The 24079-nt window shown below is 41.9% G+C and overlaps 1 protein-coding gene across 1 annotated transcript; it reads left to right on the plus strand.

Annotated features, from left to right (window-relative positions):
* The first annotated feature begins 1028 nt into the window (after positions 1 to 1028).
* On the plus strand, positions 1029 to 23624 carry LOC311149392 (matrix metalloproteinase-25-like). Its single transcript, XM_084186570.1, has 11 exons — positions 1029 to 1104; positions 1246 to 1375; positions 4205 to 4337; positions 4450 to 4594; positions 4890 to 5200; positions 5344 to 5523; positions 6781 to 6880; positions 9587 to 9669; positions 19681 to 19833; positions 20110 to 20397; positions 22585 to 23624. Exons 2-11 carry the CDS (start codon positions 1265 to 1267, stop codon positions 22848 to 22850), a joined length of 1770 nt encoding a protein of 589 aa, XP_084042696.1. The 5' UTR covers positions 1029 to 1104; positions 1246 to 1264; the 3' UTR covers positions 22851 to 23624.
* Positions 23625 to 24079: the final 455 nt, after the last annotated feature.

Genomic DNA, 24079 nt, shown 5'->3' on the forward strand with positions numbered 1-24079 from the left:
AACCTGTGACTTTGATTAGATAGATGTTATAATATGTAATATAATAATAATATAATATGCCATTTAGCAGACGCTTTTATCCAAAGCGACTTACAGTCATGTGTGCATACATTTTTACGTATGGGTGGTCCCGGGGATTGAACCCACTACCCAGGCGTTACAAGTGCCATGTTCTACCAATTGAGCTACAGAGGACCCTAATACAGTGTATTTTCCTTACGGTGAATATCTTCTCTGGTTGAACTGGAGTTAGCTAATTGCTGATTTCTAGCCATTATCATCCATGCAGCATTATTTATGTGATACAATATTCTCCCATTGCACAGTTGACAAAATCACAATGGTGTAAGTGGCAAAGTTTCAAAATGATTTGTCATCACAAAATGCGGAAAAGGCTAATGTGATTTATTGCTTCTTTTTCTTCTGATGCAATCTCCTCTCACCCCCCAAACCCTGTTGCGGGGGGTATATGGCCAATATACCACGGCTAAGGGCTGTTCTTAGGCACGACGCAAAGCGGAGTAATAAGGCACCTCGGGGATTTGTGGCCATATACCACAAATCCCCGAGGTGCCTTATTGCTATTATAAACTGTTTACCAACATAATTAGAGCAGTAAAAATAAATGTTTTGTCATACCCGTGGTATACAGTCTGATATACCACGGCTTTCAGCCAATCAACATTCAGGGCTCAAACCACCCAGTTTATAATTCAAAACAATGGACAAAGGCACGCTTGTTGCCAGATTGTGATGATACAGATACAAGATCTTGAAAACATCCTAAAACATTGGCATTTCTGTCAGAAGTACAGATACACACAGTATCAAGTTCTTATTGATGATGACTCCAAAACAAAGATTACTGATCATATTGTAACTTTATCTCATGCAACTACTTTTTTAAGCATGTTTAACTGACGTTCTACAGGATGTGGTATAAAATACTCTGAACAAACGTAGATGTTTTTCGCAGTTTTTTTTATGTGTGTGCGCAATGATAAAGAGGAAGTGAGGGTAGAAAACCATTTACCACATCGATCAATTTCTTTTTGCCCTGCCTAGTTCTTCGAGGAAACTAACACAGCAGGAGATAAAGAAACGGTATAGTACAACGATTCACAAAATATCACTTCATAATAGTGAAGTGAAAAGGCATGGTTGTTTTAAGTTTCTGTAGGATGACAGCCTGTGCTGAGTTTGGAAATGTTTGGGCAGATTTCTAATGGTAAATGTGTGATACAGGGTTGATTTTCACGGGCAAATGTTTGGCACTGTGTATGGACTGATATGGATGACCGTTACCGCGAGCTTGTTCATCTCAACGGGACATCCCGCGTCCGCACCGATGCCTGACCAGTATACCAGAGGACTGGTGAGTTGTCCTATGTTGTCTTAATTCTTTATCTTATCATAACCGCTTTACTTAGTATGAAATAAATGTGCTCCATCCAAACCATTCATATTTTTTTGTTTATATACTTTTTTTGTTTTGTTTATAGCCTATGTATGTAAATAATTGTTGTATTGTATTGACTGAAAAAAAAGGAACAGACAACTTTGGGATTTCAGACGTAGCCACAACGATATTTTGAAAATATATAGCCTATATTGTTTAGGGAAAATAAACTAAAAGCGTCTGCTATATGGCATATTATATTATTATTATTAATACCACCCATAGTGTTTGACATCTAAAATGTAACCAACCATTAAACCTTATTTGACTTTAGAAACAATGTGTGGTAAACCACTATAGGGCGCACCCTCTTTTGACAGTTGACAAACCCAGATTTCATAATGAAACGGTCCCAAGAGTTAACTCCCTCAGTGCTGTAGTGCACTTACCAAGAATCGCTACAATACACAGTAGGCCTATGCATTAACTCGCTCTGCTCCAGCGAGTTAGTGCACATAGACTAGATGAACGTGCAACATTACGCCTTGGATAAGAGCTAGCATTAACCCTGCATAACCTCATTTACCCTCTTTCTGACAGTGACCACACCAGGTTATGAAATATTTTAAGTAAAGTAATGAACAGATTCTTCATCGCTTAAGAGCCACACAAAACAATAGAAAATACCCCTTCTATCACCACTGTTGTATCTAATGCGTTGAAGCTACATCAGTGTGTGTAGGCCTATAGGGCTCGGTCTAGCTAGTTAGCTATCCTGAGAGCGATCAGCTTCAGTGATCAGGGATTCACAGTCTGGTTTCACTCAGGATTCACTGAATTACAGCAAGACCTGAAGAGAGAGACACATTATGTTGATAGGTAATTGGGTGGTGCTAGAACATCTGGGGGCTGAACACATACCAACATTTTTACCAAAATACATAAAATATCAAAGTGCAGTTTATTATTGAGATATTGTCTCAGGCCATATTGTCTGTTTTAAGTGATACCGGGAATGTCTCTGGTTAAAAAGGTGTATAACACTGGGTAGGAAAAAGTCCCTGGTGGTTTGTCCCTGGAGTGCTGTGTGCAGGGGGTGGCTTTCATCAGCTGTGATGCTCCTGACTAGAACCAAGAAATTTGATCATATTACTCCAGTGCTAGCTTCCCTACACTGGCTTCCTGTTAAGGCAAGGGCTGATTTCAAGGTTTTACTGTTAACCTATAAAGCGTTACATGGGCTTGCTCCTACCTATCTTTCCGAGTTGGTCCTGCCGTACATACCAATACGTACGCTACGGTCACAAGACGCAGGCCTCCTAATTGTCCCTAGAATTTCTAAGCAAACAGCGGGAGGCAGGGCTTTCTCCTATAGATCTCCATTTTTATGGAACAGTCTGCCTACCCATGTGAGAGACGCAGACTCGGTCTCAACCTTTAAGTCTTTACTGAAGACTTATCTCTTCAGTAGGTCATATGATTGAGTGTAGTCTGGCCCAGGAGTGTGAAGGTGAACGGAAAGGCTCTGGAGCAACGAACAGCCCTTGCTGTCTCTGCCAGGCCGGTTCCCCTCTCCACTGGGGTTCTCTGCCTCTAACCCTGTTGCAGGGGCTGAGTCACTGGCTTGCTGGTGCTCTTTCATGCCGTCCCTGGGAGGGGTGCGTCACTTGAGTGGGTTGAGTTACTGACGTGATCTTCCTGTCTGGGTTGGCGCCCCCCCTTGGTTTGTGCTGTGGTGGAGACCTCTGTGGGCTATACTCGGCCTTGTCTCAGGATTGTAAGTTGGTGGTTGAGGATATCCCTCTAGTGGTGCGGGGGCTGTGCTTTGGCAGAGTGGGTGGGGTTATATCCTTCCTGTTTGGCCCTGTCCGGGGGTTTCTTCGGATGGGGCCACAGTGTCTCCGGACCGCTCCTGTCTCAGCCTCCAGTATTTATGCTGCAGTAGTTTATGTGTCGGGGGGCTGGGGTTAGTTGGTTATACCTGGAGTACTTCTCCTGTCTTATCCAGTGTCCTGTGTGAATTTAAGTATGCTCTCTCTAATTCTCTCGTTCTCTCTTTCTCTCTGAGAACCTGAGCCCTAGGACCATACGTCAGGACTACCGGGCATGATGACACCTTGCTGTCCCCAGTCCGCCTGGCCTTGCTGCTATTCCAGTTTCAACTGTTCTGCCTGCGGTTACGAAACCCCTACCTGTCCCAGACCTGCTGTTTTCAACTCTTAATGATCGGCTATGAAAAGCCAACTGAGAGACCTGAGCCCTAGGACCATACGTCGGGACTACCGGCCGTGGTGACTCCTTGCTGTCCCCAGTCCGCCTGGCCTTGCTGCTATTCCAGTTTCAACTGTTCTGCCTGCGGTTATGGAACCCCTACCTGTCCCAGACCTGCTGTTTTCAACTCTTAATGATCGGCTATGAAAAGCCAACTGAGATTTATTCCTGATTATTATTTGACCATGCTTGTCACTTATGAACATTTTTGAACATCTTGGCATGGTTCTGTTATAATCTTCACCCGGCACAGCCAGAAGAGGACTGGCCACCCCTCATAGCCTGGTTCCTCTCTAGGTTTCTTCCTAGGTTTTCGCCTTTCTAGGGAGTTTTTCCTAGCCACCGTGCTTCTACACCTGCATTACTAGCTGTTTGGGGTTTTAGGCTGGGTTTCTGTACAGCACTTCGAGATATTAGCTGATGTAAGAAGGGCTATATAAAATAAAATTGATTGATTGATTGATTGAAAATAAAATTGATTAACATCACAACAACTGACATCAAAGTCTGCTCTCTTCCTCTGCTCTCTGTTAGGATTGGTTGAGCCGGTATGGGTACCTCCCTCCTCCTGACCCTCGCACGAGCAAGCTGCAGACGAAGGATGGGGTCGAGCGGGCGATCCGCGAGATGCAGAGATTCGGAGGGCTCGAGGAAACGGGCAGACTGGGTAACCCACTGTCAACTTACAGTAAAGCTTCGTCACTTGACACTTTAAGCCAGCTGTTAAGTCTTTAAGTCACTGGGTGTCATGTGTGAGTGTTCTGCCTCTGTATTTTCAGATACAGACACTCTCAATCTCATGCAGATGCCTAGATGCTCTCTCCCTGACATTGTGGGATCAGAGGACATGTTGAAAAGGAAGAGGAGGAGGAAGAGATACGCCCTGTCAGGCCTTCGCTGGGATAGGACCGACCTCACATGGAGGTGTGCAAAATGTGTAGTTGATACAAACAGACACACACATTCTGACACTAACACATTTTAGTGTTCTTCTGTGTAGCGTAGTACTGTGCAGACCTGTTTTCAAATAGTATTTGTCATCTTTCAAATAATTTGAGCATTTGATTGAGCCTGCCTGGAGTGTCAAATGGGTGCTTTTTTGACTTTTGGCACTATTCCATTGGTTCCTTTGCACCAGGTACTGTGCCATACCTGGTAAGCAGTATCATAGTGTGTTTTATTTATTTATTTGTACTACTGATGTCCTTCCTGTATCCAGTGTCCACAGTTACCCAAACCCCTCCCTCTCGACCTCTGTCTCCCGCCCGGAAGTGGTGGAATGGATCCTGACTCTGGCCTTCAAGGCCTGGAGTGACGCGGCCCCCCTCAGCTTCCAGCAGCTCTCTGTGAGCGACAGAGAAGGGAAGGGGCCCATAGGGGACATCCGAGTGTCTTTTACCCACTCGCTCCATGACGATGGGTACCCTTTCGACGGTAAAGGGGGCACCCTCGCCCACGCCTTCTTCCCGGGGAAGGACGACGTCGCCGGGGACACGCACTTCGATGACGATGAGTACTGGAGCTATGGAGGTATTTAAAGATAGTCAGATGGATGGATGGATAGATGGATTCATGGATGGGTGTAAGGATGGATCTTCAATTACCACAATAGATACAGACAGAGAGAGATAATATTGACCGACTGATTAACACAGCACCTGCTGGTTTCTCAGGGGACAGCAGTAGCACAGACCTCTTCACAGTGGCGGTGCATGAGTTTGGCCACGCCCTGGGCCTGTCCCACTCCTCCTCGGATCCCTCCATTATGAGGCCATACTACCAGGGAGCTGTGAAAGACATCTCATCCTACAACCTCCCTCTAGACGACAGGATGGCCATTCAAGAGCTCTACGGTAGGGTGTCTTATTTTTTAAGGATTCTGTATTATTTTGAGAGGTGTGGGAAAGATAGACAGAAAATGTGTCACAAATGCAGTGGGCTGGATTCGAAACCCACGCCGGAACCTACAAACATGTGTGCTGTATGCAGCGGCACTAACTGCTAGACTCCCCAGGCCACACCAACCCATAACTCTAACCCTAAACCCAACCCAACTCTAATTCTAACCCTAACCCAAGACCTTAACACTAACCATAACCCAACATAACTTAACCATAACTAATTGGGTAATTCAATGTAGGTTTCTTGGTCAGTCATGTCTCTTAGTTTTTCCCCTTGGTGCCACATCCGTCCATGGCTTTTATGGCACCTCTATTTGCATAACCCAAACCGCCCTCTTTCCTCAGCCCTTTTCCTTTCGCTTTCTGGCTTAACAGTCGTGTGGTTAATTCCTGCCATCACTCAATTAGTTGTTGTTTACGCCAAGTAATAAAATACGATATAAAGTGTTAGGTTTTCACAATGGAATTCAGGGAAACAGATCCTAATTTTGGTGCACATAGAAAGGAGTCATGAGTGCATTCAGGTGCGTGTGCCGCAGCAAATTTTCTTCACAATAGACAAACATAGGCTCATTCTGTTCAGAAAAATCCAAGGTATGATGGCATGTTATCTTGTAGCTGTACATCAAACATAGTGATCATACATTTTGACACTGTATATGACATGAGTATTATGATATGAAAATGTGAAGTGCACATTTGGACTGTTTGTCTTGCTTGTGTGACATCAAAGTGGTATTTATTATAATACTCAACGTCTCATCTTTGAAAGTGCATAGAGTCGTCTTAATTTACAGCATTTCCCTCAGACAAAAACATTTGCAAAAGTTGCCCAATTAGCGGGAGGGATGGGGGCAACTTCATGTGGCGTGAGGTGCTCATGTTCAGAATGGCTGTCAGTCAAAACCTATACAGCACAGAGAAGCACAGAGCCAGAGCTCTGACGTCATATATATAATGTTACTGTACACCCACTGCATTCCAATTTAGCCGTTTATCTGTGCCCAAATCTGCCATTTTCAACCGATATACAGGTATGAGTGTAAAGGGTTAATTATTTGTGTCCTTTCTCATGTCCACCTCAAAACGCATTGGAGAAGGTCCAAGGTTCCTCCCTTCTGACCTTTTCCACCAATGCGTTTTGAGAAGGAGGCGAGGAGAGAGGATGCGAGGAAATAAAAGTAAGATTCACCCTTTCTCTCTCCCCAGGGAGGAAGGAGAGCAAGCCTACAGTGCACCCTGGTGGCAGTGGTTCAACGCCCAGTCACCCTCGTCTGCCCAGTACTCCACCTCCAAGGCCAACAAAACAGTGAGTGGAGCCAGAGAGAGTTAGGTCTCAGCTATTTCTATGCCTGATTCACACTATAGACCAGACTGGAACCATACTGTGCTGGCCCGAATGGTTTCTTTTCACATTGTCCTTTCCAGCATGGTTCTAGCAACTATGGTAACCAGGCCAGCCCAGTACAGCTTGGCTTGGCTCAGCTCGGTTTGACTGAGTAGTGTGAAAAGGGTACAATATTTCTTATCTGTCCAAACAGGATTAAGCTAATTGTTTCTCCGTGGTTCTCATATGCTGACATATGACGGAGATGAAGGACAGCCATCAAACATTTTTGTCCATCCTTTTTCACGTGCATCATCAATCCAAAGTGTTACCTAGCTAGATACATAGATGATAGATTCTGAGATTTGACCTGATAAGAAAATAATTATTAGACATTTCATAACTGTAGCTAAGGTTATCATTATGACACAACACCTTCCTAATATTGAGTTGAACCCCACATTTTGCCCTCAGAACAGCCTCAATTCGTCGGGCATGGACTCTACAAGGTGTTGAAAGCGTTCCACAGGGATGCTGGCCCATGTTGATTCCAATGCTTCCCACAGTTGTGTTGGCTGGATGTCCTTTGGGTGGTAGACCATTCTTGATACCCACAGGGAACTGTTGAGCGTGAAAAACCCAGCAGCGTTGCAGTTCTTGACACAAACCGTTGCGCCTGGTACTACTACCATACCCCGTTCAAAGGCACTTACAGTGAGGGAAAATAGTATTTGATCCCCTGCTGATTTTGTACGTTTGCCCACTGACAAAGAAATTATCAGTCTATAATGTTAATGGTAGGTTTATTTCAACAGTGAGAGACAGAATAACAACAAAAAAATCCAGAAAACGCATGTCTAAAATGTTATAAATTGATTTGCATTTTAATTAGGGAAATAATTATTTGACCCCTCTGCAAAACATGACTTAGTACTTGGTGGCAAAACCCTTGTTGGCAATCACAGAGGTCAGACGTTTCTTGTAGTTGGCCACCAGGTATGCACACATCTCAGGAGGGATTTTGTCCCACTCCTCTTTGCAGATCTTCTCCAAGTCATTAAGGTTTCGAGGCTGATGTTTGGCAACTCGAATCTTCAGCTCCCTCCACAGATTTTCTATGGGATTAAGGTCTGGAGACTGGCTAGACCACTCCAGGACCTTAATGTGCTTCTTCTTGAGCCACTCCTTTGTTGCCTTGGCCGTATGTTTTGGGTCATTGTCATGCTGGAATGACACTGGTGGGCCAGCTCGTGTCCCACCACCAGGGCAACCCACTGCTGTGAGGACGAGCACGAGTTCTTCGAGTCAATCAGCAGCGCCATTTTCAATGCCCTGACGGTACATGGCCCCGTCCATCGTCCATTTGATGCGGTGAAGTTGTCCTGTCCCCTTAGCAGAAAAACACCCCCAAACCATAATGTTTCCACCTCCATGTTTGACGGTGGGGATGGTGTTCTTGGGGTCATAGGCAGCATTCCTCCTCCTCCAAACACAGTGAGTTGAGTTGATGCAAAGAGCTCGATTTTGGTCTCATCTGACCACAACACTTTCACCCAGTTCTCCTCTGAATCATTCAGATGTTCATTGGCAAACTTCAGACGGGCATGTATATGTGCTTTCTTGAGTAGGGGGACCTTGCGGGCGCTGCAGGATTTCAGTCCTTCATGGCGTAGTGTGTTACCAATTGTTTTCTTGGTGACTATGGTCCCAGCTGCCTTGAGATCATTGACAATATCCTCCCGTGTAGTTCTGGGCTGATTCCTCACCATTCTCATGATCATTGCAACTCCACGAGGTGAGATCTTGCATGGAGCCCCAGGCCGAGGGAGATTGACAGTTATTTTGTGTTTCTTCCATTTGCGAATAATCACACCAACTGTTGTCACCTTTTCACCAAGCTGCTTGGCGATGGTCTTGTAGCCCATTCCAGCCTTGTGTAGGTGTACAATCTTGTCCTTGACATCCTTGGAGAGCTCTTTGGTCTTGGCCATGGTGGAGAGTTTGGAATCTGATTGTTTGATTGCTTCTGTGGACAGGTGTCTTTTATACAGGTAACAAACTGAGATTAGGAGCACTCCCTTTAAGAGTGTGCTCCTAATCTCAGCTCGTTACCTGTATAAAAGACACCTGGGAGCCAGACATTTTTCTGATTGAGAGGGGGTCAAATACTTATTTCCTTCATTAAAATGCAAATCAATTTATAACATTTTTAACATGCGTTTTTCCTAATTTTTTTGTTGTTATTCTGTCTTTCACTGTTCAAATAAACCTACCATTAAAATTATAGACTGATAATTTCTTTGTCAGTGGGCAAACGTACAAAGTCAGCAGGGGATCAAATACCTTTTTCCCTCACTTTAAATATTTTGTCTTGCCCATTCACCCTCTGAATGGAACAGATACACAATCCATGTCTCAATTGCCTCAAGGCTTAAAAATCCTTCTTTAATAACCTGTCTTCTCCCCTTCATCTACTCTGATTGGTGGATTTAACAAGTGACATTTATAAAGGATCATAGCCTTCACTTGTCATGGAAAGAACAGCTGTTCTTCATGTTTTGCATACTCAGTGTATACAGTAAATATGTCCTTAATCAATCACTAAAATCACTCACCGCATTGAGTGTCAGGTTGCCATTGGAGTCCAGTGTCTTTACTCATGCTTCCCTTTCTTTCTTCCATGACCAGTTCAGACCGTTCTTTCCAGAATCGTTGTGAGGGCGGCTTTGATGCTGTGGCAAATATCAGAGGAGAGGTCTTCTTTTTTAAGGGTAAGACAAATACAACAGTAGTGACAACAGCAGTGACAATGTGTTTACACAATTACACAAAAATACATGCTTTGTTGAATGGGCTATTTTGTCTGCAGAATTACCATCGTCACAAAATAAATCTTCAGAGGGGACGGTTTTTCTTAACAGTAAAGAGTTTTCATACAGAAGTGCTCTTCAGCTAAAAGGGATCTCCTACATGGACAGAAATACTTCCCAGAAATGACTTAATTGAACAGAAGGGGGCACACCTACCCATGCCCATGATAACTAGCCTAATAACTGAGGATTGAGTGGTTTCATGATTTAAAACATTGATTAATGTTATATCATATGTGTATGGGTCGTTCTTGCTATGGCATTTGCATGTCTCACCTTTGCGACCATGAAAAACACTTTAAAATGACAAAATAGTTACATGGGATGGAAGTAACGAATTACAAATACTCTCGTTACTGTAATTGAGCATTTTGTTTGAGTACTTGTACTTTTTGGAGCATTTTTCAAAGTCAGTAATTAAACTTTCACTTAAGTATGTTTTGATGGAAGAAGTGTACTTCGCTATCTTTTTAAAACCATCCGTTACAGAATACAATTTTGTAGGCTATCCATAATAGTACAGTAGATCATGAGGGCACGGAGAGTTTGCGAGAGCCCCTCGGAGCCAGAAAAAAACAGCTCATCGTTGTTTAGTCAGTGACCAATTAAATCAAATTTCACGCATCGCACCAGTACAGGCCAATCAAATCAAGCTATGCATACAATCTGAGCAATGATGGTCGGAAGGTTTTCAAAAAGGCAAAAATAACTTAGTTTAGTTCGAGATGTATCGTGAAAAAGAGGAAACGTTTTTATCAAAGCGGTGAGTGTGAAAAACAATGGAGACGGAGGAGACTGTGATGAGTTCTCCTTCAAGCACATGGGACGCGAAGGGATGGAGGAGGTGGCAGTCTACAAAAACTCTACCTTGAACTTGAGGAAACATTATAGAGGTAAGATAACTAGCTAGCTATGAATTATTTTAAAAAATGGCTTTAGCAGCTAGTATAGCTAGCTATCTAATAGTCTAACTTATGCACGATAGCGTTAGCCTAGTTGTCTAACATGCTAACATTAGCAAGCTATCCATTTCCTAATTCAATTACAAAATACAGATACAAAATATCATAAACATCAATGTATCAAAATAAACTACAAAATGCTTGTATTTTGTAATGTATCTAATAAAAATACATGCAACAATGTTCTTAGTAACACCTACAATTTTTTTTTTGTTATGACTGTGATATGTTGTTGTTTATCTACTTTAGTTTAATAAGTCACTCTGGATAAGAGTGTCTACTAAATGACCAAAAAGTAAATGTAGATGTGAAAATGAACATTCAAAAATGAACTGCAAAGCACACTGGGTATTATTATTGGCCTTGTTTCAGGGCGGAGCTCATTTAAATAATACTCAGCATGCTTTGCAATTGTTCATTTTTACATTACATTTACATTGTAGTTATTTAGCTGATGCTCTTATCCAGAATGACCAACAATTAGTGCATTGATCTTAATATAGCTAGGTGAGGCAACAACATATCACAATCGTATCAAGTACATTATCCCTCAACAATATACAGTACCAGTCAAAAGTTTGGACACAGCTACTCATTCAAGGGTTTTTCTTTATTTTTACTATTTTCTACATTGTAGAATAATAGTGAAGACATCAAATCTATAAAATAACACATATGGAATCATGTAGTAACCAACATTTTTTTAAACAAATCAAAATATATTTTATATTTGAGATTCTTCAAATAGCCACCCTTTGCCTTGATGACAGCTTTGCACACTCTTGGCATTCTCTCAACCAGCTTCACCGGGAATGCTTTTCCAGCAGTCTTGAAGGAGTTCCCACATATGCTTAGCACTTTTTGACTGCTTTTCCTTCACTCTGCCGTCTGACTCATCCCAAACCATCAGGCCAGGTCATCTGATGCAGCACTCCATCACTCTCCTTCTTGGTCAAAAAGCCCTTACACAGCCTGGAGGTGTGTTGGGTCATTGTCCCGTTGAAAAACAAATGATAGTCCCACTAAGCACAAACCAGATGGGATGGCGTATCGCTTCAGAATGCTGTGGTAGCCATGCTGGTTAAGTGTTGAGATGTGTCTGTGACTTGAACTCTGTGAAGCATTTATTTGGGCTGCAATTTCTAAGGCTGGTAACTCCAATGAACTTATCGTCTGCAGCAGAGGTAACTCTGGGTCTTCCTTTCATGTGGCGGTCCTCATGAGAACCATTTTCATCATAGCGCTTGATGGTTTTTGCGACTGCACCTGAAGAAACTTTCAATGTTCTTGAAATGTTCCCTATTGACTGACCTTCATGACTTAAAGTAATGATGGACTGTCGTTTCTCTTTGCTTATTTGAGCTGTTCTTGCCATAATATTGACTTGGTCTTTTACCAAATAGGGCTATCTTCTGTATACCACCCCTAACTTGTCACAACACAACTGATTGGCTCAAACACATTAAGAAGGAAAGAAATTCCACAAATTAACTTTTAAGAAGGCACACCTGTTAATTTAAATGCATTCCAGGTGACTACCTCATGAAGCTGGTTGAGAGAATGCCAAGAGTGTGCAAAGCTGTCATGAAGGCAAAGGGTGGCTATTTGAAGAATCTGAAATATATAATATATTTGGATTTGTTAAACACTTTTTTGGTTACTGCATGATTCCATATGTGTTATTTTATAGTTTTGATGTCTTCACTATTATTCTACAATGTAAAAAATAGTACAAATAAAGAAAAACCCTTGACTGTGTAGGTGTGTCCAACCTTTTGGCTGGTAGTGTACATTTATATTTAGTTAATTTAACAGACGCTCTTATCACACCAAAGTGCTATCAGACTTCTGATACTAATGCAGTGTAAAAGGGGGGCCACAAAATGTGAACCGCAAAAAAAAGAAATGGTATAGAAAGGATTTTGTATTTTGAAAATACAAATTACAGTATTTTGAAAATACGAAATACGTTGGAGTGTAGTTCATCCCAGTGTAATTCAAATTGCAAAATGTTGTGGAAATTCTAATCAAAAGGAAGAGAGACTGTAGATTCTTCAAACAACTTTATTATTAGATTTGCAAATCTGGAGCAGTTAACAATCCACTCAACAGTGCAGAGTTAAGAGCCCAACGAACAAGAGTTGGGTCTCAGCTTTTATAACCTTTGTCTACGTTGCAGTTCCTGACATCCTTGGAGAGCTCTTTGGTCTTGGCCATGGTGGAGAGTTTGGAATCTGATTGATTGATTGCTTCTGTGGACAGGTGACTTTTCTACAGGTAACAGACTGAGATTAGGAGCACTCCCTTTAAGAGTGTGTTCCTAATCTCAGCTCGTTACCTGTATAAAAGACACCTGGGAGCCAGACATTTTTCTGATTGAGAGGGGATCAAATACTTATTTCCCTTATTAAAATGCAAATCTATTTATAACATTTTTGACATGCGTCTTTCTGGATTTTTTGTTGTTATTCTGTCTCTCACTGTTCAAATAAACCTACCATTAAAATTATAGACAGATCATTTCTTTGTCAGTGGGCAAACATACAAAATCAGCAGGGGATCTAATACTTTTTTCCCTCACTGTAAGATCTTCTCTATGCATTACAGGGATATGGCTCTGAATATATACTGAAACACCTCCCCCATAAGCATTTTTGTCTCGTCTATACATGTTATATCCTTGTATCGCTACTGCTCTATCATCAAATTAATTATCTAAGTGAGTCTCAGAAATGGCTAATATATGAATGTTATCTGCTGTTGTCAAGTTATTGATTTCATTAACCTTATTTCTAAGGCTACATACATTCATATGGGCTATTTTCAGCACTTTCCTGGGTAGCTTATCAGAGATAGACATAATATGGAAAAGAGCAAACAAAGCAAGACAAAAAAATATACATTCAGCAGTCCATTAATCAATTGGTGTGTGTGTGCTGCGGTGTTGAAGCTATGAACCCATAGGCTTGGCTCTCTCATCCCTTCCAGGCATCTGGGAGGGAGGGTGGATAATGAGCCTGCCATAGCGGATGTAAGCAATGTCCCCACACGCTCTGGCAGCTTTCATGGCTTGGGATAAGTTCTTTCCTATTCTGGCGCACAGCTTAAGGATAGTCCTCGTTGAGGAAGATATACGTTCCTCTCAAATTCTTCGCTCTTTCCAGAACCGCTACCTTGTCCTTGAACCTCAGGAACTTCACCACTATCACCTGGGCCTGGGCCGGTTTCCGGTTTTCCAGTTCTGTGGGCGCGCTCCACCTCAATCTTCCTGTGGTCCATCTTCAATTTCTCAGACATCATTTCCCTCACTTTGTCCTCAGACTCCATCCAGGTCTCATATGGAGATTCTGAAATTCCGTCCACAACCATGTTTTTCCGCCTTGATTGTCCATCAAGTCTGATTTATCAGTCATTGTTATCATGGTATCACACACAGAACTGATGTCCTCTCTCAATGACTTACAGATTGTTGTCATCTTGCCGTTTTCCTGTTTCAACTCATCGAGCTGACCCTGGCAGAACTGCAAGCTGTTCCTCAGGTCTTGAACCTCTCTGGTCAGGTCGTCCATTCTTTTATTAGGTGAATCCACCAGTATTTGGACAAAACACTTGAAGCTATTTTCTTGTTGTTGTAACAACTGCTCGTAGAACTATTTTTGTTCGTTTAAAAGATCCTTCACCTGTGATAGAGAGACACCACTGTCCTGAACGGTACTCCCGCCAGCTTTGGTCTTCGTCATGGTAGCTAGCAACGAAGGTTACGCTGTTATTCCTCGCAGTTCCAGACAGGGCAGGCTCCTCAAACCCGGCCTTGGTCGGCAGGATCACTAGACTGAGAGTAGCAGTCCCAGCAACTGATGCCAACTGCGTCGCAGGATCCAAACTAAAAAGCTGAATCTAAAGAAGCTGTCACTCAAACTGAACACAGGCCTGCCTGCCTCTGCCGCCTGTGAGAGTAGTTTTAGCTGTGTTGGACTGCTCTTCACTACAAAGCAAGCCATGATAGATTTGATTCACTTTGAACATCAGCATCTGCTGAAACTGAACAGCAAGTTCCCCATAATGACAAAGTGAAAAAGTTTTTAGAAATATTTGCACATTTATTGAAAATGAAATAAAGAAATATCTAATTTACATAAGTATTCATACCCCTGAGTTAGTATCACCTTTGGCAGCGATTACATCTGTGCATCTTTCTGGGTAAGTCTCTAAGAGCTTTGCGCACCTGGATTGTACAATATTTGCACATTAGTCTTCAAAACATTCTTCAAGCTCTGTCAAGTTGGTTGTTAATCATTGCTAGACAGCCATTTTCATGTCTTGCCATAGATTTTCAACAGTGGAGGCTGCTGAGGGGAGGACGGCTCATAATAATGTCTGCAACGGAGCGAATGGAATGGCATCAAACACATGGAAACCATGTGTTTGATGTATTTGATACCATTCCACAAATACCGCTCCAGCCATTACCACAAGCCTAGTTACAGTGTTGACTTAAATCGTCTTGAAAATCCAAGGAGGTTGGTGGCACCTTAATTGGTGGCACCTTAATTGGGGAGGACGATTTTCAAGACGATTTAAGTCAACACTGTAACTAGCCCACTCAGGAACATTCAATGTCATCTTGGTAAGCAACTCCAGTGTATATTTGGCCTTGTGTTTTAAGTTATTGTCCTGCTGAAAGGTGCATTTGTCTCCCAGTGTCTGTTGGAAAGCAGACCGAACCAGGTTTACCTCTAGCATTTTGCCTGTGCTTACCTCTATTCTGTTTATTTTTATCCTAAAAAAATGCCATAGTCCTTGCTGATGACAAGCATACCCATAACATGATGCAGCCACCACTATGCTTGAAAATATGAAGAGTGGTACTCAGTGATGTGTTGTGTTGGCTTTGCCCCAAACATAACACTTTGTATTCAGGATTTTTTTTTGCAGTTTTACTTTAGTGCCTTATTTCAAACAGGATGCATGTTTTGGAATATTTTTATATATTTGTATTACTTTCTTCTTTTCACTCTGTCATTTAGGTTAATATTGTGGAGTAACTATAATGTTGTTGATCCATCCTCAGTTTTCTTCTATCACAGCCATTAAACTCTGTAACTGTTTTAAAGTCACCATTGGCCTCATGGTGAAATCCCTGAGTGGTTCAACTAAGGCAACTAAGTTACGAAGGACACCTGTATCTTTGTAGTGACTGGGTGTATTGATACACATTTTTTTATCCTAAACTTATTTAGGCTTGCCTTATCTAAGGTTTTGAATATTTATTGACACTTCCTTTTTAATTAATTTGTAAAAATGTCAACAGTGAAGAGGCGACTCTGGGATGTTGACCTAGGCAGAGTTGCAAAGAAAAAGTCCAGTGTCAGTGTTCTTTTGCCCATCTTAATTTTTTTTTATTGGCCAGTCTGAGATATGGCTTTTTCTTTGCAACTTTGCCTAGAAGGTCAGCATCCCAGAGTCGCCTCTTCACTGTTGACGTTGAGACTGGTGTTTTGTGGGTACTATTTAATGAAGCTGCCAGTTGAGGACCTGTGAGGCGCCTATTTCTCAAACTAGACACTCTTAATGTATTTGTCCTCTTGCTCAGTTGTGCACCGGGGCCTCCCACTCCTCTTTCTATTCTGGTTAGAGCCAGTTTGCGCGGTTCTGTGAAGGGAGTAGTACACAGCGTTGCACGAGATCTTCGAAAACAAGGACATTTCTAAGTGACCACCATTACTTTTGAACGGTAGTGTACACCTTAGCCAAATACATGTAAACTCAGTTTTTCACAATTCCTAAAATTTTATCCTAGTAAAAATTCCCTGTCTTAGGTCAGTTAGGATCACCACTTTATTTTAATAATGTGAAATGTCAGAATAATAGTAGAGAGAATGATTTATTTTAGTTTCTTTTTTTTTTTCATCACATTTCCAGTGGGTCAGAAGTTTACATGCACTCAATTAGTATTTGGTAGCTTTGCCTTTAAATTGTTTAACTTGGGTCAAACGTTTCGGGTAGCCTTCCCACAAGAAGTTGGGTGAATTTTGGCCCATTCCTCCTGACAGAGCTGGTGTAACTGAGTCAGGTTTGTAGGCCTCCTTGCTCGCACACGCTTTTTCAGTTCTGCCCACAAATGTTCTATAGAATTGAGGTCAGTGCTTTGTGATTGCCACTCCCATTCCTTTATTTTGTTGTCCTTAAGCCATTTTGCCACAACTTTGGAAGTATGCTTGGGGTCATTGTCCATTTGGAAGACCCATTTGCGACCAAGCTTTAACTTCCTGACTGATGTCTTGAGATGTTGCTTCAATATATCCACATAATATTCCTTCCTCAAGATGCCATCTATTTTGTGAAGTGCACCAGTCCCTCCTGCAGCAAAGCACCCCCAGAGCATGATGCTCCCACTCCCGTGCTTCATGGTTGGGATGGTGTTCTTCAGCTTGCAAGCAACCCCCTTTTTCCTCCAAACATAACAATGGTCATTATGGCCAAACAGTTATATTTTTATTTCATCAGACCAGAGGACATTTCTCCAAAAGGTACAATCTTTGTCCCCATGTGCAGTTGCAAACCGTAGTCTGGCTTTTTGTATGGCGGTTTTGGAGCAGTGGCTTCTTCCTTGCTGAGCGGCCTTTCAGGTTATGTCGCTATAGGACTCGTTTTACTTTGGATATAGATACTTTTGTACCTGTTTCCTCCAGCATCTTCACAAGGTCCTTTGCTGTTGTTCTGGGATTGATTTGCACTTTTCGCACCAAAGTACGTTCATCTCTAGGAGACAGAACGTGTCTCCTTCCTGAGCGGTATGATGGCTGCATGGTCCATGGTGTTTATACTTGCGTATTATTGTTTGTACAGATGAACGTGGTACCTTCAGGCGTTTGGAAATTGCTCCCAAGGATGAACCAGACTTGTGGAGGTCTATATATTTTTTTCTGAGGTCTTGGCTGATTTCTTTTGATTTTCCCATGATGTCAAGCAAAGAGGCACTGAGTTTGAAGGTAAGCCTTGAAATACATCCACAGGTGCATTTCCAATTGACTAAAATGATGTTAATTAGCCTATCAGAAGCTTCTAAAGCCATGACATAATTTTCTGGATTTTTCCAAGCTGTTTAAAGGCACAGTCAACTTAGTGTATGTAAACTTCTGACCCACTGGAATTGTGATACAGTGAATTATAAGTGAAATAATTTGTCTGTAAACAATTGTTGTAAAAATTACTTGTGTCATGCACAAAGTAGATCCTAACCGACTTGCCAAAACTATGGTTTGTTAACAAGACATTTGTGGAGTTTTAATGACTCCAACCTAAGTGTACATACACTTCCAAATTCAACTGTATATATATATACACACACCAAAAAAGTGTTAAACAAATCAAAATATATTTTAGATTTGAGATTTTTCAAAGTAGCCACCCTTTGCCTTGATGACAGCTTTGCACACTCTTGGAGCTGGTTGAGAGAATGCCAAGAGTATTCTCCCATCTCCACAGAGGAACTCTGGAGCTATGTCAGAGTGACCATCGGGTTCTTGGTCACCTCCCTGACCAAGGCCCTTCTCCCCCGATTGCTCAGTTTGGCTGGGCGGCCAGCTCTAGGAAGAGTCTTGGTGGTTCCAAATTTCTTCCATTTAAAAATGATGGAGGCCACTGTGTTGTTGGGAACCTTCAATGCTGCAGAAATGTTTTGGTACACTTCACCAAATCTGTGCCTCGACACAATCCTGTCTCGGAGCTCTACGGACAATTCCTTCGACCTCATGGCTTGGTTTTTGCTCTGACATTCACTTTCAACTGTGGAACCTTATATAGACAGTTGTGTGCCTTTCCAAATCATGTCCAATCAATTGAATACAGGTGTACTCCAATAAAGTTGTAGAAACATCTCAAGGATGATAAATGGAAACAGGATGCACCTGAGCTCAATTTCGAGTCTCATAGCATAGGGTCTGAAAACGTATCTAAATTAAATGTTTTAGTTTTAATAAATGTGCAAACATTTCTAAAAACCTGTTTTCGCTTTGTCAATATGGGGTATTGTGTGTAGATTGCTAAGGATATATATATATATATATATATATATATATAATATATATATATATATTTTTTTTTTAATCCATTTTAGAATAAGGCTGTAATGTAACAAAATATAGAAAAATAAAGGGGTCTGAATAATATATCTATATAATTTTAATTTAATTTTAAATGCTTTAAAGTAAAGAAAATTGTTTAATATGTTGTTTAGATCAATCAAGACAAAGACCTAAAATAAAAATATAAAATAGTGTTCCTAAGTTTAATGTAATTGGTGTTACCGTCTTGAAAATCACCAATTACAAAGATGCACAAGGACATTGAGCATTCCATTTCTAATGTCAAACTGTTATTGGGAGAATGGTTTCAATATAAGGACAATTATTAGCTAATCACACCATTCTTAGTATGTTATAAGTTTGAGGGTTCCATTGATAATTTTGTGTGTCTATATTACGAGCGTCATTGGTGTTACTCAATTTAAATGGGAAATTACATTGTGCACAAAATGATTGATCATATCATTTTAGTAAATGCTTTTTAAAGGGTTAATGACCTTAGATTTTAGCTTTTAAGAAAATCCTGAATTACCTAAAATGTGTCATTGGTTTGACCATCATTGGTGTTACTACTCCTACTGGTGCCACAATGTTATCATAATGGTTTAACAGTTTTGTAAGTCATTAAGCTGCCATATTAGTTGATTTAGAATGGCAAAATGTACCCAAATAAATTTTAATAAAATACAACATCTGGAAGTCCTTTTATTTTTGTATTTTTTTGCCATGCCCAAATGCCACCGCAATTCAAGAATGACCTGTTTATGAACCCATACAGCCAACACTCAAGCCCAAATTTGACGTAAACAATTAGCAACTCAATTTCCGCACAGCCTCTTTAATTATTGTGTTGCTTGGGTCAGGTCCACATTTCTGGAGGATGCAGAGGACAGGTTATCTTGTCTCCTTCAACCCAGCCCTGATTAGAAACTTCTGGATGGGGCTCCCCCCTGAAACCAACAAGATCGATGCCGTTTACGAGAGGAAGAGCGACAGCTGCATCATCTTCTTCATCGGTGGGAAAGACAACAGCACTATTGTAGCCCTATGTCGTGTTCATTATGTCACGCAACGGAAACTTTTTGTAATGAAAAATGAAAATAATAATTTCTTATTGGAGGTACTCCCTCCCTGTTTCTGTCCATTTTCTTCTGTTTGGTGCCTAATGAACATGTCCCTAGTTAGAATTAAAAACATCAGAACTTTGCTACAGTGGCTAATATCCTTATGAATGTGGTTGTTGTTGTGTTGTAAACAAAGGTGATTTCCTCCTCCTATCTATGACTGTGCAGGGGCTCAGTACTGGGTGTTCAAAGACACTGTGGCCCTCCCCGGCTACCCCAGGCCTCTGGCAGAGTGGGGGATGAGGACCAAGGATGGCGGGATAGTGGAGAGAGTGGAGGCTGCCTTCGTGTGGGCCCACAACGGGAAGACCTACCTGTTCAGCGTGGGTGAGTTCTGGAGGTTCGACGAGGGCCGCAAGGAGGAGGGGAGGAAGCCGGAGGGGGGCTACCCCAAAGACGCAGCCCTCTGGAGAGGGGTGCCAACGGACCCCGATGACATCATCAGCTGGGGAGAAGGTGAGGCCTTGAGAAAGACTTGAGGCTTGATGAGATTAAGGTGGGCTGCAGTGTTAATGTAGAGAAAGTGATAGTTCAGTGTTGTTCTAAATGACTAGGGCCAGGTGTTTTTCTGGGCCGTGTGACCTGTCAGGGAAAAACTCTGCTTGGACACCTTGAGCTATTATTCAGTTGGTTGAAACTAAATAAAATAAAATAAAATCATATTTGTCACATATACTGAACGTGTTTAGCAGATGTTATTGCGTGTGTAGCGAAATGCTTAATGCAGTAATATCTAACAAGTAATATCTAACAATTTCACAACATATACCCAATACACACAAATCTAAGCAAGGAATGGAATTTAAGAATATATACATATATGAACAAGCAATGACAGAGCGGCATGGACTAAGATACAGTAGAATATTATAGAATACAGTATATACAAATGAGATGAGTAGTGCAAGATATGTAAACATTATTAAAGTGACTAGTGTTCCATTTCTTAAAGTGGCCAGGGATTTCAATAAGCAGCAGCAGCCTCTAATGTGCTAGTGATGGCTATTTAACAGTCTGATGGCCTTGAGATAGAAGCTGTTTTTCATTCTCTCGGTCCCAGCTTTGATGCACCTATACTGACCTCGCCTTCTGGATGATAACGGGTTGAACAGGCAGTGGCTCGGGTGGTTGATGTCCTTGATGATCTTTTTGGCCTTCCTGTGACATCGGGTGCTGTAGGTGTCCTGGAGGGCGGGTAGTTTGCCCCCGGTAATGCGTTTGGCAGACCGCACCACCCTCTGGAGAGCCCTGCAGTTGCTGGTGGTGCAGTTGCCATACCAGGCGGTGATACAGCCCGACAAGATGCTCTCAATTGTGCATCTGTAAAAGTTTGTGAGGTTTTAGGTGCCAAGCCAAATTTCTTCAGCCTCCTGAGGTTGAAGAGGCTCTGTTGCGCCTTCTTCACCATACTGTCTGCGTGGGTGGACCATTTCAGTTTGTCAGTGATGTGTACGCCAAGGAACTTGAAGATTTCCACCTTCTCCACTGCGGTCCCGTCGATGTGGATAGGGGGGTGCACCCTCTCTCATCTCCTTTGTTTTGTTGACGTTGAGTGAGAGGTTATTCTCCTGGCACCACACTCCCAGAGCCCTCACCTCCTTCCTGTAGGCTGTCTCGTTATTGTTGCGAATCAAGCCTACTACTGTTGTGTCGTGCTCGGCCACACAGTCATGGGTGAACAGGGAGTACAGGAGGGGGCTGAGCACGCATCCTTGTGGGGCCCCAGTGTTGAGGATCAGTGAAGTGGAGATGTTGTTTCCTACCTTCACCACCTGGGGGCGGCCCGTCAGGAAGTCCAGGACCCAGTTGCACAGGTCGGAGTTCAGACCCAGGGCCTCGAGCTTAATGATGAGATTGGGGGGTACTATGGTGTTGAATGCTGAGCTATAGTCAATTAACATCATTCTTACATAGGTATTACTCTTGTCCAGATGGGATAGGGCAGTGTGCAGTGTGATGGCGATTGCATCATCTGTGGATCTATTGGGGCGGTAAGCAAATTGAAGTGGGTCTAGGGTGACAGGTAAAGTAGAGGTGATATGATCCTTGACTAGTCTCTCAAAGCACTTCATGATGACAGAGGTGAGTGCTACGGGGCGATAGTCATTTAGTTCAGTTACCTTTGCTTTCTTGGGTACACGAACAATGGTGGCCATCTTGAAGCATGTGGGGACAGCAGGCTGGGAAAGGGAGAGATTGAATATGTCCGTAAACACACCAGCCAGCTGGTCTGCGCATGCTCTGCGCATGCCGTCTGGGCCGGCAGCCTTGCGGGGGTTAACATGCTTAAATGTCTTACTCACATCAGCCACGGAGAAGGAGAGGCCACAGTCCTTGGTAGTGGGCCTCGTCGGTGGCACTGTGTTATCCTCAATGCGGGCGAAGAAGGTGTTTAGCTTGTCTGGAAGCGAGACGTCGGTGTCGGCGACGTGGCTGGTTTTCCTTTTGTTGTCCGTGATTGTCTGCATACCCTGCCACATACTAGAGTGCAAAATACTGTCTCGATCTCAACTCTGCTTAATGTCCAACCAAATATCTTATCTAAGTCTGCATCTCGGCTTGCAATGTCATACGCAATCATTAAACAGCCCACCAGCTTTTCAAAGCATTTTAATCCAATTGTTTGATTATGTTACCTTCTAGGAGATGCTTACTTCTTCAAGGACAACCTCTATTGGGTGCTGAAGAGAGGAGGACTGGACCAAGATAATGTCACTCCAAAATCCATTGCGGTGGATTGGCTCAGGTGTCCACAAGTGTCCATGCCCACACCCCACCTTCCAGCCAATCCTCATCCAAAGGGAAAAGACTGCAGCTGTGACTTGAGCAGAGCATCTGCAAGGCCCATTTGTAGTTGGCTGATCCTGCTATCTGTCATGGTAGTATTCACCAGATTTGTTTTAAATTAACGAGTTAATAATAATAGTATAACACAGTCATGTCTACTAAGTTGAATGATCATTTGAAATATATGTTTTCAGTAAGGGTGATTCTCTCTCTCTCTGCTGTAGTCCTGCACTTATACCACTGATGGGTAACATTGTCCTTCAAGGTAAAACAAGGTTGCAGATGTTGATGCTAATGATGTTTGAAAATATACTGTACTGGGGTGGGTTTCCCAAAAACATAAAGATAATCTTCCACACTAAGATCATCTTAAGATATATTTTAAAGTCTCCAAAAAACATCTACACCTTATGTTAACCCTTATGTAATTGTAAAAAAAAAAACACCCATAGTTTCAACCCCTCCTACTGTGAAAGACAAGCATTTAATGATATATTGTGTAAAGAGCAATGTATTTAAACTCTAGACAGAAACACTGCACTCTCACAACTCCCCCTTAATGATCCCTATAGTAATGACCTTATGTTTGGGGACTGACATAGCCATGTAGGACTTGGGTCTAAAACCCTTTTCACACTATTATGCCAACCTGAAACAAACTGTGCTAGATACATGGACTCTGATTGCAACTCAATATTAGGAAGGTGTTCTTAATGTTTTGTACATTGAGTGTATATATAAATGATGTATACGTCTATGGTGTATGTAGGCACCAGAGTTGTGCTGAATTCAGAATTGTATTGAGAATGCCTCAAATTCCTAATACATTATTGAATTTGAATTGAAGTAGTCAACAGGATACAGAATTGCAATTCAAATTGGAATTAAAGGAAATATAATTGAATTCAGATGCTTCTACTATTCTATGTTAGGTGTAGTCTGCTTTATGTACATCTTGTGCATAAAGCAAACAAACATGTAATTTTATGTATGTACTGTATATAAAATATTGTTGAAACAATTGATTTTCAGGACAAACTCTTAAAATGAATGATCAGGGAAAACTAACCCTGTATGCAAATATTGTAAGTTATTATATTTCATTAATCACTTCAATTTTGTTCAATCTGCTACATTTCCCAAAATGCATTAGTTTAACCCTCAAGTTGACCCTAAATCTTTTACAAAGAAGCCAAACAAATTAAATGGTTGGTGGAAATATAATTGGCTATTCTAAGCACTAAGCACAAAGTGTATATGACCATTTTTTCCAGAGAAAAAGTATATACAGTGAGGGAAAAAAGTATTTGATCCCCTGCTGATTTTGTACATTTGCCCACTGACAAAGAAA

This window comes from Coregonus lavaretus (genome assembly GCF_964263955.1).
Source record: "Coregonus lavaretus genome assembly, chromosome: 1".
NCBI lineage: Eukaryota > Metazoa > Chordata > Actinopteri > Salmoniformes > Salmonidae > Coregonus > Coregonus lavaretus.